The sequence below is a fragment of the Diceros bicornis genome, chromosome 5 (genome assembly GCF_020826845.1).
Source record: "Diceros bicornis minor isolate mBicDic1 chromosome 5, mDicBic1.mat.cur, whole genome shotgun sequence".
In the NCBI taxonomy this organism is placed as follows: Eukaryota; Metazoa; Chordata; class Mammalia; order Perissodactyla; family Rhinocerotidae; genus Diceros; species Diceros bicornis.
Genome location: NC_080744.1, coordinates 69,236,752 through 69,254,144, shown reverse-complemented (window position 1 = coordinate 69,254,144; position 17,393 = coordinate 69,236,752). Strand labels below are relative to the sequence as shown.

General features: G+C 40.5%; 1 protein-coding gene across 1 annotated transcript in view; it reads right to left on the bottom strand.

Annotated features, from left to right (window-relative positions):
- Positions 1-5,469: 5,469 nt before the first annotated feature.
- Positions 5,470-17,393, bottom strand: part of TSPAN3 (tetraspanin 3) — a 28,804-nt gene continuing 16,880 nt past the window's right edge. The window contains exons 4-7 of the mRNA XM_058542140.1: positions 15,052-15,153; positions 13,950-14,102; positions 13,604-13,687; positions 5,470-6,373 (exon numbers count right to left, since the gene is read on the bottom strand). Coding sequence (XP_058398123.1) covers positions 6,281-6,373; positions 13,604-13,687; positions 13,950-14,102; positions 15,052-15,153 — 432 coding nt within the window. The 3' untranslated portion in view covers positions 5,470-6,280. The remainder of the gene's footprint in view (positions 6,374-13,603; positions 13,688-13,949; positions 14,103-15,051; positions 15,154-17,393) is intronic.

The window sequence follows — 17,393 nt, the reverse complement described above, 5'->3', positions numbered from 1 at the left end:
AGCCCCCACTCCACTTCAAGTTCTACTTGTAATTTACATATTGGACTAGAAGTGGTTCTCAACCCTGGCTGCTCAACGGAATCATCTAACAAGTTTTTTTAAAATGCTGATGCTTTGGTCCCACCTTAGACAAACTGATTCTTAAGAACCGATTCTCTACGGCTGGCCCCGTGGCTTAGCGGTTAAGTGCGCGCGCGCGCTCTGCTACTGGCGGCCCGGGTTCGGATCCCGGGCGCGCACCGACACACTGCCTCTCCGGCCATGCTGAGGCCGCGTCCCACATATAGCAACTAGAAGGATGTGCAGCTATGACATACAACTATCTACTGGGGCTTTGGAGGGGGGGGGAAGGAGGATTGGCAATAGATGTTAGCTCAGAGCTGGTCTTCCTCAGCCAAAAGAGGAGGATTAGCATGGATGTTAGCTCAGGGCTGATCTTCCTCACAAAAAACAAAACAAAACAAAAAAAATAGTTCCTCTTATGCTATGTGAACTTCGCCTCAATAAAAAAAGCTTTTAAAAATTAAAAAAAAAATTTTAATGCCTGACAGTACGTGTACAGAGGTGTTCACTGCAGCAAGGAGTGGCCATCCACTGTATATTGGTTAATCACAGTATTAATGTATCCTTGCGGCTAACAAGGAATGACAAATCCTACAGTCTGATACAGAAAGAGTACCACACTATGTGAGCCGGCCCGGTGGTGCAAGTGGTTAAATGCGCGCACTCCACTGCAGCGGCCTGGGGTTCGCCGGTTCAGATCCGGGGCGCACTTGTCACACCGCTTGTCAGGCCATGCTGTGACGGTGTCCCATATAAAGTGGAAGAAGATGGGCACGGATGTTAGCCCAGGGCCAGTCTTCCTCAGCAAAAAGAGGATTGGCAGGTGTTAGCTCAGGGCTGATCTTCCTCACAAACAAAAAAGGAGTACCATACTATGTTGTGAAGAGAAAAGAGGATCTTGTAGAATAGAATGCATATAATAGGAAAAAGCAAAACTAAAAACCACCACCAAGTCAGTTTTTGTATATCAACAGAAAATAATCTGGAAGGATACATACCACTGCTAAACCTGCTTACCTGTGGGCACTTTTTTCTTTATAGATGTCTGTATGGTTTACATTTTTTAAAGCACTATTACTTTCGTTAAAAAAAAAAATTTAAGGGCTAGCTCCAGCGGCCTAGTAGTTAAGTAGGGCGTGTTCTCCTTCGGCGGCCCGGGTTCAGTTCCTGGGCACGGAACCACACCACTTGTCTGTCAGTGGCCATGCTGTGGCAGCAACCCACATGCAAAGAGGAAGATTGGCAACAGATGTTAGCCCAGGGGGAATCTTCCTCAGGGAAAAAAAAAAAAAATTAGAAACAATTTTAAAAAGGCAGTAAGACAAGTCCCAATAGAATGAGAAGCAAAGATACCCCAGTAGCAAGGAGGATAGCTAGTGCCAGGGACCAGGGCTTCTGAAAGAATTTGATTCCAAGGCTGGGGCATGAGGGGCACAAGATAAGCCTGGAATATCTTATGTCAGAAACTATGTCATATGTGTGTCCTATGTCAGAAAGTGGTCATAAAAAATGTCGGGACACATGTGACAACTCGAAGGGGCTTTCACTGGCCAATTCTGGAACTATTTGAGAACCAAAAACAAAACAAAACACAAAAGGACAATAATGAATTATAGACCACTGGAAAAAACGGGAATCTATCAATCCATAATGAATATAAATAGAAATATAAAAATAACTGGGGGAGAAGGGAGGTAGGACAGACTGGTAAACGAGGAAAGAGAGCTGGATTGGAAAAACAGTGTTTTACAATCATCATAGTAAAGATGGGATCTAAAACAACAACCATCATAGGAAAGATTCAATCAGGTCAGAATCAACAATATCTGCTAAACATAGGGAGAAGTCTGGTGAGGAGCAGGATATTTATATGGTCTTATATAATGTCTCCAGGGATTGCTTGAGTTAGAAGGAAAAAACAGTAATTATATCATGGAAAAAGTGGAAAACAACGTGACCAGGCGTGCCCGGTATTAATCCATTGCTTCTTAGCTCTAAACTCGCCCTCCCTTTCCCTTGCTTGCCATACTGAAGCTGGGACTCGGCAAACATTCCTCTTTTGCTGGCTGGCCAACAGGGGCCTCTGAAGGGGATGGCAAGACTGGAGGAGCCCATTTCTGTTTCGGTCTGGCTTCAGTCCCAGCAGCACTCTCCATGGCGGCGGCGGCCCCCTGCTCTCCCTGCTCCGCGGCGGGCACCTCCATGACTTCATTCTGCAGCACAGGGCAGGCAGCGTGTTCCTGTCAGAGGTCTGACTCGAAGCCTTGCAGGGCCCTGCTCTGAGTTTCTAAGTTCCTTCCTTGTCCTCTCTTCCCTTGACCTTCAGGATGGTAGCTGTTTTCGATCAAGCTGCTCTAGTTTTTTTTTTTTTTTTTTTGTGAGGAAGATCAGCCCTGAGCTAACATCCATGCTAATCCTCCTCTTTTTGCTGAGGAAGACCGGCTCTGAGCTAACATCTATTGCCAATCTTCCTCCTTTTTTTTTTTTCCCCAAAGCCCCAGTAGATAGCTGTATGTCATAGTTGCACACCCTTCTAGTTGCTGTATGTGGGATGCGGCCTCAGCATGGCCGGAGAAGCGGTGCGTCAGTGCGCGCCCGGGATCCGAACCCGGGCGCCCAGTAGCGGAGCGTGCGCACTTAATCACTAAGCCACAGGGCCGGCCCTAGAGTTGTTTTTTTTTTAACCTGTTTTAGCAGTTAACCAATCTTTTACACTGTTAACAATTATCTATGTTAAAATTTTCCTGTTTACATTTTCCCCTCACTAGACCCTGAATGATACTCCAGGTGATCAAAATTAACGTCATCACTGAGGGGCAGATGACATTGTGTGCTTCCCGATGTGATGCACGAGGACACAAGACACAGGCAGTGCTCCAGCCGCCCGGACCGTAAAACCTAATCTAATCAAGAGGAAACATCAGATAAACCCAAAATGGACAGCATCATTTAAATGGAACCGTATTCTTCTAAAACGTCAATGCCATAGGTGACAAAACTAAGGAAATGCTCCAGATTTAAGGAGACCAAAGAGACAACTAACTGTAATTCCTGACCCTAGCCTGGATCCAGAACTGGAGGAGAAAAACTGGTGTAAAGGACATCATGAGGTCAACTGGAATAGAACAGTAGATTGTAGTACTGTATTCAATGTACTGAATTGGATAACTGACTGCGGTTGTCAGAGACCATCTTTATTCTAGGAAATACCCACTGAAGTACTGGGGCTAAAGGGCCATGATGTATGTGCAGAGAGACGGCACATGCATGAACACCAACGACAAATCAAAGGGGGCAAAATGTGACTAGGTGAATTTGGGGAAGGATATTTGGGCCTTATAGGTACAATTCTTATTCTTGCAACTTTTCTGTAAGTTTGAAATTATTTCCAAGTTAATAAAATTAACTTTTTTTAAAGAAGGCAATAGGATATAGCAGTGGTTCTCAGCCTTCACTGCACTCGGGCCATCTCAGAAGCTCTGGGACCCAGGCATCTGTAGTGCTCCACGTTCTCCAGATGATTCCAGTGCGCAGATGAGGGTGGGAAACGGGCACAGGAGGAGAGCTCGTTCATTAAATTCAGACATAAAAAGTGGCTCTTTTGTCCTCTGAAGAATAAGCACCGGCAGCAGGGTCTCAGGGTAACGCACACTCCTAGTCTCAAATCCATGTGGTATGGCAGAGACGCTGGAGACGTTAAGCAAGTAGAAGTTGAATTTGTTATCACCTGCCCAACACGGACAGATTCCCCATCCAGTGGTTCCCAGGCAAAGGAAAAAGGTATTTCCAGGACTATGCCAGGAATTAATTAAGCACAATTTGAAGCTGGAGGGAACTTGAATGGTTTAAATGGCCCCAGAGCTACCTAACATCCCTCTGTCTTTGGCTTCACTGCTAACATGGTTGACATGGGTCAGCTTTCAGAGCACAAAGGAGAAGCTGTTCTTTCGCCAGGCAAGCAGAGAGAAATGAGTGAAGGAGGGGCATGTGGAATTAGCACCTTGGGCAAGTTCAAGGAGTGGGCTAGCAATTGGCACATTTTCGCAAAGCAATTTCCTACTCTAGAGGCTCAGTTCTGTCGTGCAGAAATCACTGAGGGCAACCAACATTACAGTCCAGATACTGCTCAACTCAGCTCCAACCTGTGACAGGGGAGCCATAGAATGGTACATATGGAAAACAGGAAGGGAGGAGGAGAGAGACAGGGCTGGGGGAGAAGGTGGTGGTGAAAGGTCATGAGAACAAGCAAAACATTCTTTCCTACCATGCAAAAGGTGGGGACAAGAGGTGGGATGGGTCAGTAGAACATATCGAATCTCCTGTAGTTCTCTGAAATCATGAATGTGTTGGTTAACTTCCACTTTGTGAACAGGAGTTGTTTTTAGTCCTCTCTCTTCTCCATTTTCAGGCAGGACAGATTTGCATGATATTCAGGCATCTCAAAATCGACAGGTCCAAAACTGAATGTGAACTCATGCCCCCAGAGGTGGTCCTTACTTGCTCCCTATCTCTGCGACTAATTCTGTTTCCTTGGTTGACTTGAGCCAGAAACCTGGGACTCATCCTAGACTCCTTCCTTCCTCTCCCTTCTCTCTGCCCCACATCCAATGGATGATCAAGTTCCACCATTCCCCTCTCTCCTAAACTCCCAGAGGCTACCCGCTCACCACTGTCACCAACAGTGCCCCAGTCCACGCTTTTCAGCTCTCTCCTGAACTACCACACCCACCTCACTGAAGCCTAGTCACATCCCCTCCAATCCATCCTCCCTGCCTCAGCCACAGGGATGTCTACAACAGGCCCCCTTGCATCACTACCATGTACATACATAGCTGCCTCCACTTTCAAGTAAAGTCTGACCTCCACAGGATGTTGTGTAAGACCCTAGATGACCTGGACTTTGCCCCTTCTTTTCCCAGCCTTGTATTTTAAGCTCCAGGCATAAGCAGCTACCTGCACACGCCATCCCATTTCACACTGTGTACCCTTTCCCACAAAGCCTATCCAGTCTCCGGGCTTCGGCCTCTCCCCAGGAATTTCCCCCGACCTCTCCTGGCACCTCCTTTGGGCTTCAATTATTTTGTCACTACAATCACTGCACTGTATGGAAATTATCTGCTTCTGTGTATGTCTCTGATACTAGGACTCCACATTCCTTGAAGACAAGGACAGTATCGTCACTGTATCCTAAGTGTCATGCACACAGTTAGGTGCTCCATATTTGTAGGATATACTAGACTAAAAAGCCTCTGTGGTTTTTTGAATACTGAGGTGTTTAGAATTTGGCGACAGATATAATTTAAATCACATGCAAATCAAGATGAGCTGCAGACCGTACCAACATTTACAACAGTACACTGTTGCTCTAGAACTGAAGTATCCCCAAATAATTAAAAACTACATATTGAGGGGTGATACAGAGTTTATTGAATTAGATTTTTCTATTTACAACTGAGATCACATCTACATACTATTTTGCTAGTCTACATGGGTACATTATTTCTAATGAAATTAGACTTATGATGAATGGGCTCAGTCATACAAAAACACACACACACACTCACACTAATTGTTTTAAAACAGTAGTGCATACATTATACTCCTCCTATAAAGCCAGCTTTGATTAAAAATCACTAGTTTCAAAGACCAGTCTGATTTTGAAGATGAACCAAGATACACACTGTATGATTCTAAAATCTATTTTAGCCATTTTGTACAGTTGCTATCTTATTGGACTACAGTATATATTTTTTAAAAGGACACTGATGAGGGGCACCATCTGGCATTAACTTTAACCAGACAGCTGGCTTCCTCCCTCTTCCCCCAAAAACCTTTGGCCAAGAGTTCTCCATTGTGAAGACTGAAAGGACCGGGTGATACTTCAGCAGCAGTCCCATCACTACTTGGAGGTAACAGAAGCAGGCCCACGCCGTCCTTTAATTCTACCACACTATGCAACTCACAAATGGTTCTGAAATTAGAACATTTACCGCCGTACTTAAAAACTTAGGGACATGGAGAGTCAACTAGAACAGGAGAAAAGAAAATCATAGGTGGGTAGGTAAGTAGGTGGGCACAAGAAGAGCCAAGCCGCTCTGTCCAACACGTGTGTACGTGTGCTTTAACTAAATGAACTCAGGAGGCCAACAGCAGTAGACCTGCTCAATTCACCTTCCAACTCAGAACAAGACTAAAAAGCTCAGGCTTGAGTTTTCTACTATGCATAGGTTCCGCCGGTGATGAGGAGCTCATAAGCAGGATCTCTACTCCTTCTGCACAATACGATGCATGCACACAGCATGCCCAGTAGCTGTGGGAAGAAAACGACAATGTGAAAAAAAGGCTGAAAACCCTCTTATAGCAGTGTGTATTTGTTTGTTGGCAATGAAGCTGTTTCAAAGTACAATGACCTCAAATCACCAAAAAAGCAATAATGACAGAAGCAATTTCTAATGAATATATTGTCTTTTTAGAACTGTCTAAATGCCAAGTTTTAGATTCCCTGTCTCATACCTAAGAACAATTTGTGAAGCCAGCAGAGAATTAAAGCTCTCGTACTGCCATCCCCACTGCCAATCTAGAGCAGCGCTCTACAAAAGAACTTTCCGCAATGATGGAAACATTCTACATCTGAGCTGTCAAATATGGTAGCCACTAGTCACATGTGGCTATTGAGCATCTGAAATAGAGCTAGCACAACTAAGGAGTGGCATTTTTAAAATTTTATTTAAATTAATTTAACCGTAGACATATGTGACTAGTGGGTACCATACTGGACAGCAAGGTCTAGGGAGTGGAATGATCAAGATCTTGTGTGTTGAGGAAATTTAATGGTCTTTTCAGGCACCTGGATTTGGGGGAGATAGGCTTTATAACAATCCACAAAATTCATACATGAATAGTCCGAAAGCTCTATGGTAGAAAACTAATCCTGATGCCAAAAAATGTAGTTTGAAAGTTTTCCTTTCATATTTATTTACTATTTTTGAAATCCAAGTTTGGCTCTGTGGTATTACAAACATATTACTTTTTAAAGGTCATTCTTCCTTCATCATCTTATTCTAATAAGCCCTAATCCTTCTGTGATAGCAAACTGGAATAGTAATAAAGCCATGCCATGTTATTTTGGATAAGCAAGAGGATTAAGCTGGATAAAAGAGAAAACAGGGGCTGGCCCCGTGGCATAGCGGTTAAGTGCGCGTGCTCCACTGCTGGTGGCCCGGGTCTGGATCCCGGGCGCGCACTGATGCACTGCTTGTCAGGCCCTGCTGTGGCGGCATCCCATATAGAGGAAGATGGGCACAGATGTTAGCACAGGGCCAGTCTTCCTCAGCAAAAAGAGGAGGATTGGCATGGATGTTAGCTCAGGGCTGATCTTCCTCACAAATAAATAAATAAATGAGAAAACAATTCTAGAATTTTTGACCTGGCTTCTTACAAAATATAACGAATAACCAACGAGCTAAATAAGAGTAAGTTAATCTGCTGTTTTAACCTTGCTTTGAGAGTGAAAGGTCTTGTGACAGTGAAACCTAATCAAAGGTTATTTGATTTTAAAAGGCAGGGCCCTCTTACATATGGGGTCAATCTAATTTCAACAAAATGTACCCGATCCATAAACAGACTCTCCAAGTTTGAAGTGGAAGATTACTAATGAGACACACATACAGACAATAAGGATGTCCTCAATCTGAATTCTCCATGGTATAAAGTCACACACTCCAATTTCTGCCCTCAATTAGCCTATATTCTACCCATTCAGGATATATACTTGCTGCTTGACTCCATAAGTTTCATTATATCAATACTTGCTGAGTGCTTACTAGAGCAAAGCACCTTAAAGACATTTTAAAAGTGGATATTGTTGAAAGTTTACTAAATGTCTTAAGCTAACTCTAGACATGTTTAGTATCTAATCCCTAAGGTAATACATTTCCATTTACTGTACATCAAAACATTCTTAGAACAGCTATAAAATCAAACACAATTATGTTCCCAGGCAAGGTTAAATTGAGCAATAAAAATACTAAGCTCAGAAATTACTGATTTGCTAGGGGAAAAAAAATCTCTCTTCCCAGCCCACTTCCCTCACATTCCTTTCAGTTGGTTAACTTCTACTGAAGGAGTCAGCATTCTTCACATGGGCTCTGAAATAAGTATCATTTCCTTCTTGACTTTTATTTCAATTAAGTCAACTTGTATTCATTTAAAAACAATTAAATAAGCTTGATAAAACCCTACTCATGCTTGGGAATGAGTCTGTTTAAGAACATTAAGCTCTACAGAGTAACTTCTAATAGTCCAAACCGCATCACTACGTATTACACAGGCCCATTTCCAAAGCTTTGCTGTACTGAAATTTCATTGATAATTGAAATTTTCCAACAACAGACTTGGAGATATTACACAAATATTTTAGCTCCAGTGTTATTTCTTGCAATGAAATTTTCCACTGCAATATGCAAATCATAAGAACTAATCTGCACTTACCCCAAATATAACACTAAGCAACTGCAAAAAATTATTACTAAATACAGAGGCAAGTGGTGATCACAAAAAATGACTGCCAAGGATTAAAATGTTCTATGATATACTGTGTAGGTGGTGTTCTAGGGAAATATTGTTATACAAGGTTATTGAAACTGCACACTGGAAATACCCTTTTCTGAGAAAAATTTGAAAATATCTATCAAAAAGTCACTCATATAGTCTGACTTCTCAATTTCACGCCTACAAATTTTTGCCATAGACTTTGCATGTGCATACAGAGGATATTCGCTACTTGCATTTCTGTAACAGCAAGATTTACATAAGTGCCCATTAATATAGATTAGACAATTATAAAGTACGCCCCCAAAATGGAATACTATGCAGCCATAGTAAAATACTAATTTGTTTTTAAGAAGCAAGGTACCAAAGGTTACATATGGTATAATTCCATTTATATAATATTTCAAAATGACAGAATTTTAGAAATGGAGGACAGATTAGTGGTTGTCTGGGTATGGAGGGAGGAGGCACAGGAGGGAGGTGGGTGCCGTTAGTTATAAAAGGGTACCCAGTGGGATCCTTGTGGTGTTGGAACTGTTCAGTATCTTGATTGTAGTGGTGGATACAGGAACCTACCAGGTGATAAAACTGTACAGAACTAAATACACACACATAGGGCCAGCCCCGTGGTGTAGCAGTTAAGTGTGCTCACTCCGCTGCTGGCGGCCCAGGTTCGGATCCTGGGCACACACACCGAGGCACCACTTGTCAGGCCATGCTGTGGCGGCCTCCCACATAAAGTGGAGGAAGATGGGCACAGATGTTAGCTCAGGGCCAGTCTTCCTCAGCAAAAAGAGGAGGATTGCCAGATGTTAGCTCAGGGCTGCTCTTCCTCACAAAAAAATAAATAAATAAAATGAGCAATAAAGTAAATTAAATAAATAAATATACACACATAGAAACGAGAAATCTGAATAAAATTGGTAGATTGTATCAATGCCAATACGCTGGTTATAATATACTGTAGCTTTTGCAAAATGTTACCACCAAGGAAAACTGGGCAAAGCATACAAGGGCTCTGTCTGTACTACTTCTTAAAACTGCATGTGAATAAATATATAATTATCTCAATTTTTTAAAAAAGCAAGGTACAAACTTACATCCTATAAGCTTCTATTTGCATAAAGAATATTATATGCTGTCTATCCACAAACTACTTCTGGAAGGACATACAGAAAACTGGTAACAGTGGTTCTCTCTGCAGGGGGAACTCAAGAACTGGGGTTAAGACTGAGAGGGAGGATTACCTTTTACTAAATTTATGTCATTTGAAAAAAAAAACTTTATCAAATGGGTATTTTCAATTTAAAAAATTTTCAAAAAGGGGCCAAGCCAATTGCCTAGTGGTTGGGTTCAGTGCGCTCCGCCTCAGCAACCCGGGTTCGCAGGTTTGGTTCCTGGGCGTGACCTACACCACTTGTCAGGCATGCTGTGGTAGTAACCCACAGACAAAATAGAGGAGGACTGGCCACAGGTGTTAGCTCAGGGCGAATCTTCCTCAGCAAAAACAAACAAAAAACACAACAACAACAAAAACTTTCAAAGAATTAATTAAGATTAATTTCCCCCAAATTAAAAAAAAAAATCTTAGCCACTCTAAGCAAGAACTAGCTTCCCAAGCTTTGGTTTAAGTTTTTAAGGAAGAACTACTTGGAATATTCTTTTTAAAGTGTATCAGAATCAACTCACTCGATTTTAACTATCTGGGGGCCCAATCTGAAGGGTTATTCACTTATGTATTTTTAACTCATTTTAATGAATAACTGGTAGTCAAGAAGGAGGAAGGAAATAGCAGTCTCAACTCCTTCACACTTGGCATACAGACCAGAAAAAAGCAACATAGCCTTGGGAAACAATTCTCTATGACAGTTTGCTCTTGAGTACCTCATCTTGAGGACATGACAACTTCATAAGACTCCAAAGACCGACAATTCCCATTTTTCCCAAATTGCCTGTGCCTAGATTTTTGTCTGTTATTATGACCAGACCTTTTAAATATAAAATTCATAATTGATCATTTGTTAATTTAAGAGGCTAGCTACGCTCAAAGAAGTGAAATATCTTGCTGATTTTAATAAGCTAACAAAATAAGAGGTGCAGCAAAATTTCAAAAATCTCATTCTCTTATATTCAAAAATCCTGTTATAATAATTAACTAACATTTTTCATGTTTTTCTTTCTTGATCATTTCAATCCTACTCAAACCGAGATCATTTAACTAGACTAGAGAAGGGTCGGCAAATGTTTTCTTAAAGGGCAATATAGTAAATATTTTAGGCTTTGTGAACCTATAGACAAAATCGGTCTCTGTGGAAACCATTCAACTCTGCCATTGTAACACAAAAGCAGTCCTAGACAATACATCAACAAATGAGTGTGGCTCACACAAAGAGAGGTAGTGGGAGAGATTTGGCCCACAAATGGTCAACACTGGAACTACAGCCTTTTATTGATAAATTAAGCTTATAAGAAAATTTCTTCTTAAATTCACCTTTATGCCTTAGAACTTCAATGAAATGTAGCTTAACAGTACCACAAAACATACTCAAAATCAAAGGAGACAATACTTAAAACAGTTTGGATACTCATGACACTACCAAAAATCATCCTTCAGTCTTTAACATTATTTAAAACTATCATTTCCTGTGATAACTGTTAGAGCTTCCCCACTTGAGAACCTGAAGGGAAGTGCTAATGATATTTCAATGCTATTACATTGTATATTTTATCCAGCTGAAGTGTCAATTAACCGTCAGGTTTCATTAAAGAATTTAGGAATTTAATCTTCAGAGAATCTTAATTCTTCAATTTGTAATTGTAGACAGAGTACAATGGGGAGGGGTTCAAGCTTCAGTGATGGTCATTAGTCCTATTATCCTTGCTCCTCCTCATTTTCGTGGCCTTTAAAACAAAGGCAACGGACTGGAGACTCCCCAAGCGTCCTTCTAGCTCTAACTTTATCAGGACGGGTGTACAAGCTTCAAGAGCTCACTGATCTTTGAGTTGTTTCTGCCTTTGCTCAGGTTTTCCACACTCAGGGCACCAATCTACAACAGATTTTGAATATCGGAAGTTTAGAACATTTATAGGTACTCTTAAAGAAAAAGAAAATGTATTAGGGAAAATTCTTATTATTTCAAATGGATGTTTTTTCTTTTAAAACCAAAGTTTTTAAATTTTCAAAACCACTAGGTTTTGAGTCTGTGAAAGCTCTGAATCTTTGACTTAGTTTTGCTGAACTGAAAACATCAAATCTTTATCAGCTATTACTTAAGTCAGAGTGATTTAAGTATAAAATGCATATGAGAAGGCATACTTAAATTAAGAGACTAGATAGAATATTTATTAGTCCCCATTGAAAAATATTTAATGAAGAAAATATCTAGCTGGTTAATAAGCTTAACTAGATGAGGGACATGGCTAAAGTGACAATTTTCATCAGTCTTCTACATACACGTGGCATATTTTAGGATCTCAAGCCCAGACAGTTCCAAAGCTTTTTTGCTGCACACTAATACATGCTGCTTTATCATCACATATAAAATCATTAAGAATGCACAGATCAGGATTTCACTCAGGAAAAGAGACCTCTCTCCTGGTTCATTATTTGTAGCTAAATGAATGTGTGTGCACAGACAATCAAAATATGAAATACATTCCTGCTGATCAAGAGATTACTGCTATGCTGAGCCACAAAGTAAATGCTTAGAAGAGCAGAGACCATAGCAAATAAAGAGCTAGGCTTTCTAACGAATCATTTCAGGGCTGTTTGAATACCAACAAAGTAAACAATCACCCTTTTGCCATTTTAAAAGGCAATTCTCGTTAAATACACCAGCTTCTGTTCAAATATACAGAGAGCAGACAATCTAAGCAACTTACGTTTAAACTAGTAATTATATTGGTTTTATCTAACAATTAAAAGATACCTACACTTTCTTGAAATAGATTCTCGGGCTTGAAGCATATTTTAAGAACTAAAAGAACACTCTGAGAACTAGATCTGATGCAAAGGATTTTCAAATAGTTGGCTACTCTCAGTATAAGACTCCTCTAAGACATTCCTCTAACAGAATCCCTAAGATATACTACATAAACCTGAGAAACTAGAAATAGGTAGCTGTACTGGGCAAATATAGCCGTCTTTCTTATCTGTTTTTGGGTGGGGGTGAGGGATAAGGATGCGTGTGTATGGTTTTTTTTCGGGGGTAGGGGTGGGAGTAGATAAAGTGAGAGGTAATTAAACAACTACCACCTACTTTGCACATGCTATTATTAAGGGGGAAAATGACTGCTTTCACTGGTAGGAGTTGGGAAAACAAGTCCCTTCAGCTACCAACAATGGCATGGTATACTTCCAGATGTGCTAAGCGACGTCATGAACTCCTCGATGGCTATCAGTCTGAAAAAACTAAGTCCACAGATACAGAAGAGGTTATAACCTCAGTTTTTACTTGAAGGTCTTTTCTGTAAAGTGCTGAAATTGCTCCTATTAGTGTAAGAGACTAGTATTGTAGTACCAGTTCTTAATTTATATATACGAACATATAAAATCCTTGAGGACAGAAAAATAAGAACTGGAAGGAGAAATTGTCCAAAAATGATTGAAATAAAGCCTTCCATTTCCAAACTGAAATAAAGCAGTACAATTTTCTAAAATTCTGTGAGGTTCTATTAAAATATCTCCCAAGAATACACTATGACAACAGTTTGTATTTTCAGGTCACTCAGAAATCAAGTCAAGAAAATAAGGCAAAGAGTTCCCTCACAGATGGTCCCTCCATTCAGATCTCTGGTTTCTTGGGACCATTCTGGCTCTAGGTCTAGAGGCAGGAAATGGGAGATATTGGAAACTGGTGGCTGGTACTTCAATCATTTCCAAATTATCTATAAACACAAAGATTAACCGCATTTATGATTAAAACCATTTCGAGTTAACACCAGAGAATCAGCACACTCTGATACCAACTTCTTGGCTAGCTGTGTTTACCTGAATAGCTGCAAATGCCAGCGCTGCCCAGATAACATGCATCATGATTTCTTGCAGCTTCTTCACAACTAGAGCCTCACACCCCTGAAACACACAGTCATCCTCATTAGAATTTTTTTTTAAAGTGAAAGCTGCAAGGTCACATATTACTACTCATTGGCAGAAATGGAAAGGACAGAAACTAAAGGAGGGAAAAAGACAACAATACATTTAAAAGTAACTTACAGTAAAATAAAATAGCATTAAAGATAAAAAGTGTAGAAAAGAAGTTCCAGGTAGAGATAATTCACAGAGAAAAACAGGTTACCAGGCTAGATTCAAGTCTTGGCCAAGAAAACAAACTTACCTCAGCATAGAGGTCGGAGGGGTGGGCCAGACTGCCATTACAGCTGCTGACGGTCTCTCTGCAGCAGCTAAGAGGGACACTCTGGTTTTTGGTTTCTTTGAACCAGTCTGTATTTTCCCAGTCTGAATAGTTGTGAATTCCACAACAGTGCAGCTAGCGGAGAAGAGAATAAGATTATTACTCCTCACAAAACACATATACCTGTGTTGAACTTTAGAGCTCCATGTGCTGCCAAGCTTTAAGCTAGTCTAGACCAGTGATATCCAATACAACTTTCTGGAATGAGAGAAATGTTCTAGGTCTGCATGTCCGACATGGTGGCCACTAGCCACATGAGGCTATTGAGCACTTAAAATGTGGCTAGTGTGAACTAAGGAATTGAATTTTTAATTTTAATTTAAATAGCCACACGTGACTAGTGGCTCTAGAATCTCCATATGAAAAGCACATTGCCCACAGGGTTGGCTTGCCCACAAGCTAAGAAAAATCTTCATATCTTACATGTTAAATACCTGGTTCTGAATTAAATATTATTTCCAGTGACAAAGTGTTTAAAATATTTTGTCTGAAATGCCTGGGATTTGTTTTAAGATAAGCTAGCAAAAGATATGTGGGGGTAATACATGAAACAAGATTGACAAAAAGTTGACAATTTTTGAGGTGGGTTTATGGGTATAAAGATCAACTATACTATTCTACCTTAATGTATGTTTCAAATTGTTCACAATAATTTTTTTTTTTTTTTTACAGTTTTGTCTGTTACTTTTTCTGATCTTGCTTTCTAAAGGTATATGAAGACCTCCCACCTTCTCTAAAGTCCATCTGGACTCCCAACTTTCCTGTGACACATACATCTCTTCCATTATCACCTCTCTGGCTAATTATTTTTTGGGGAAAAAAGTCAGATGCTTCTTATCTGGCTTTGACTAGGTGATGGTGGAAAATACTTTTCAAGGGTGAAGGTAAAAATAATGGACACATCATGAAGCTAACCATGGATGTGAAGGTACATGGTTAATTTACATAGTAATAGCAGAGTAAGTTTAATGTTGACCCAACAGTGATTGGCCCTCAAAAACAAATTCACCTCAGGAGAGCTCACCTGTCTCTGTACATAATCAATAGCCCGGCTAGCAGCATCAGGGTTGGTTCCGTTGTAGGTCTTATACACTTTCTGAATGCTGCGATCAACCTCATTTTCCACCTGAATTAAAACAAAGAATTTAGTCCCTTAAAAATAGTGGTAAAAGTAACATTAGTCAAGGCTCTAGCTAAAATATCTAAATGACATGTGCAAAGTCGCCAGATACCTCTGTGAATTTCTTTTAAGAAAAAAATTTTCTCCCTTCCTGCCTCCATGCAGATTCAGGTAAAAATTCAGACATATTATATCACATAGATTAAAAGCATTCAAAGAGAAGATTGTGTGCAAGATGGCAGGCTAAAAATCTACTCAAGAGAGAGAAAGCAGTTGAGCCTTGAGATAAATGCCCTAAATTATAAATGGACCGCCTTCCTTTTCAAATAAGTTTTCAGTGGGTTCAACTTACTCATTTTCCTTTCCTAAAGGAGGTAAAAATAAGACAACTTAAAAAACCCCCACAAAGATACTTTTGGGACAAATAACAACATAATTTCCACTTTATTTATTCGATGTTTAGGCTTGGCCAAACATACAAAAGTAATCAGCAGGTTAAAAAATCAGTCCTTAGAAGTGGCAATTTATGAAAAAGCTGAAGGTTCAACGTATGTGAATGAGGAGATGGGAAATAAACTCTTCATAATACATTGCTGTCAATTACTAAAGTGGCAAGAAAGTGTCCTTTAATAAAGTGTGCTGTGGGCCGGCCCCGTGGCTTAGTGGTTAAGTGCACATGCTGTGCTACTGGCGGCCCAGGTTCGGATCCTGGGCGCGCACCGACGCACCGCCTCTCCGGCCATGCTGAGGCCGCGTCCCACATACAGCAACTAGAAGGATGTGCAACTATGACATACAACTATCTACTGGGGCTTTGGGGAAAAAAAAGGAGGAGGATTGGCAATAGATGTTAGCTCAGAGCTGGTCTTCCTCAGCAAAAAGAGGAGGATTAGCATGGATGTTAGCTCAAGGCTGACCTTCCTCACAAAAAAATAAATAAAATAAAATAAAAAATAAAGTGTGCTGTATCAGATTCTCCTTACCCTTCTAAGAAGATCAGACTTCTTTAGTAATTGTATCAGTGACGTGATGAGACTATAAAATTGATAACCAGATCACAGATAGGGGTAAAATCCATTGCATTCTTTTTTTGGTATAGTTGCCTGGTACCTTATGTATCCATGGTTTGAATATTAGATTGGTATATCATACATTTGACTTAAAACCGTAAGTTACAATGACAATAATTCTATTAGGCCTTTATCATGGATCTAAAGTTATACACAAATTAGTTAATTTAAAGAAGCCTATTTAGCCTTAAATGGTACTGTAGGTGGAAAGCACAAGCTGGCAAAATAGAAAGGTAAAAGAAGAGGAAATGACCAAGAAAGAGGAAACGCGGGCAAGAAAAAAGTGGCTGGCAATAGCTGTCTTGGTGTTCAAGTTGACAGGCCCCCTTGTTCCTCAGGACGGGTGGAGAAGGTAGGATCACAACTCACAAACATCTTTTTCTGTGTCCATGAAATCCTCAATTTAGTTCTTCTAAAACAGAAATAAGAAAACTTCTATTTCCCTCTCCCATATAGGGAATCTATGGGCAGAGGAAATTTGAACAAACTTCTCAGCTGACCAACTATTCACTTGCAGCTCATTCTGAAGTAATTTAAAGAAAATTAAATACCTACTAGCCAGCCCTGGTGGTCTAGTAATTAAGATTTGGAGCTCTCACCACTGCAGCCTGGATTTGTTTCCCCGGCCAGGGAACCATACCACCTGCCTGTCAGCTGTCACATTTTAGCAGCTGTGCGTTGTTGTGATGCTGAAAGCTATGCCACTGGTATTTCTAATACCAGCAGGGTCACCACGGTAGACAGGTTTCAGCCAAGCTTCCAGACTAGACATACGAGGAAGAAGGACCTGGCCACTCACTTCCAAAAAAAACTGGCCATGAAAACCCTATGAATAGTGGTGAAGCATTGTCTGAAATAGTGCCGGAAGATGCGAGGATGGCGCAAAAAGACCAGCAGAGTTCTACTCTGCTGTACACAGGTCGTTAGGAGTCAGAATCGACTCAACAGCACTAACAACAAAAATACTTCCAAACTAGAACAGTAGTAGAACTAACACAATATTAAATGAGACTAGAAGTCTTAATATGTAATTTCTTTTTTTTTTTCTTTCAATCGATTCACCAATTTATAACATTTATTATGCCATGCACCTTCCTATTGGGGGACATTCAAAAATGACAGCCTTGCTCTCAAGGAATTCAGAGTGGGAGGGCCAGATCTTTAGAAGATACATTG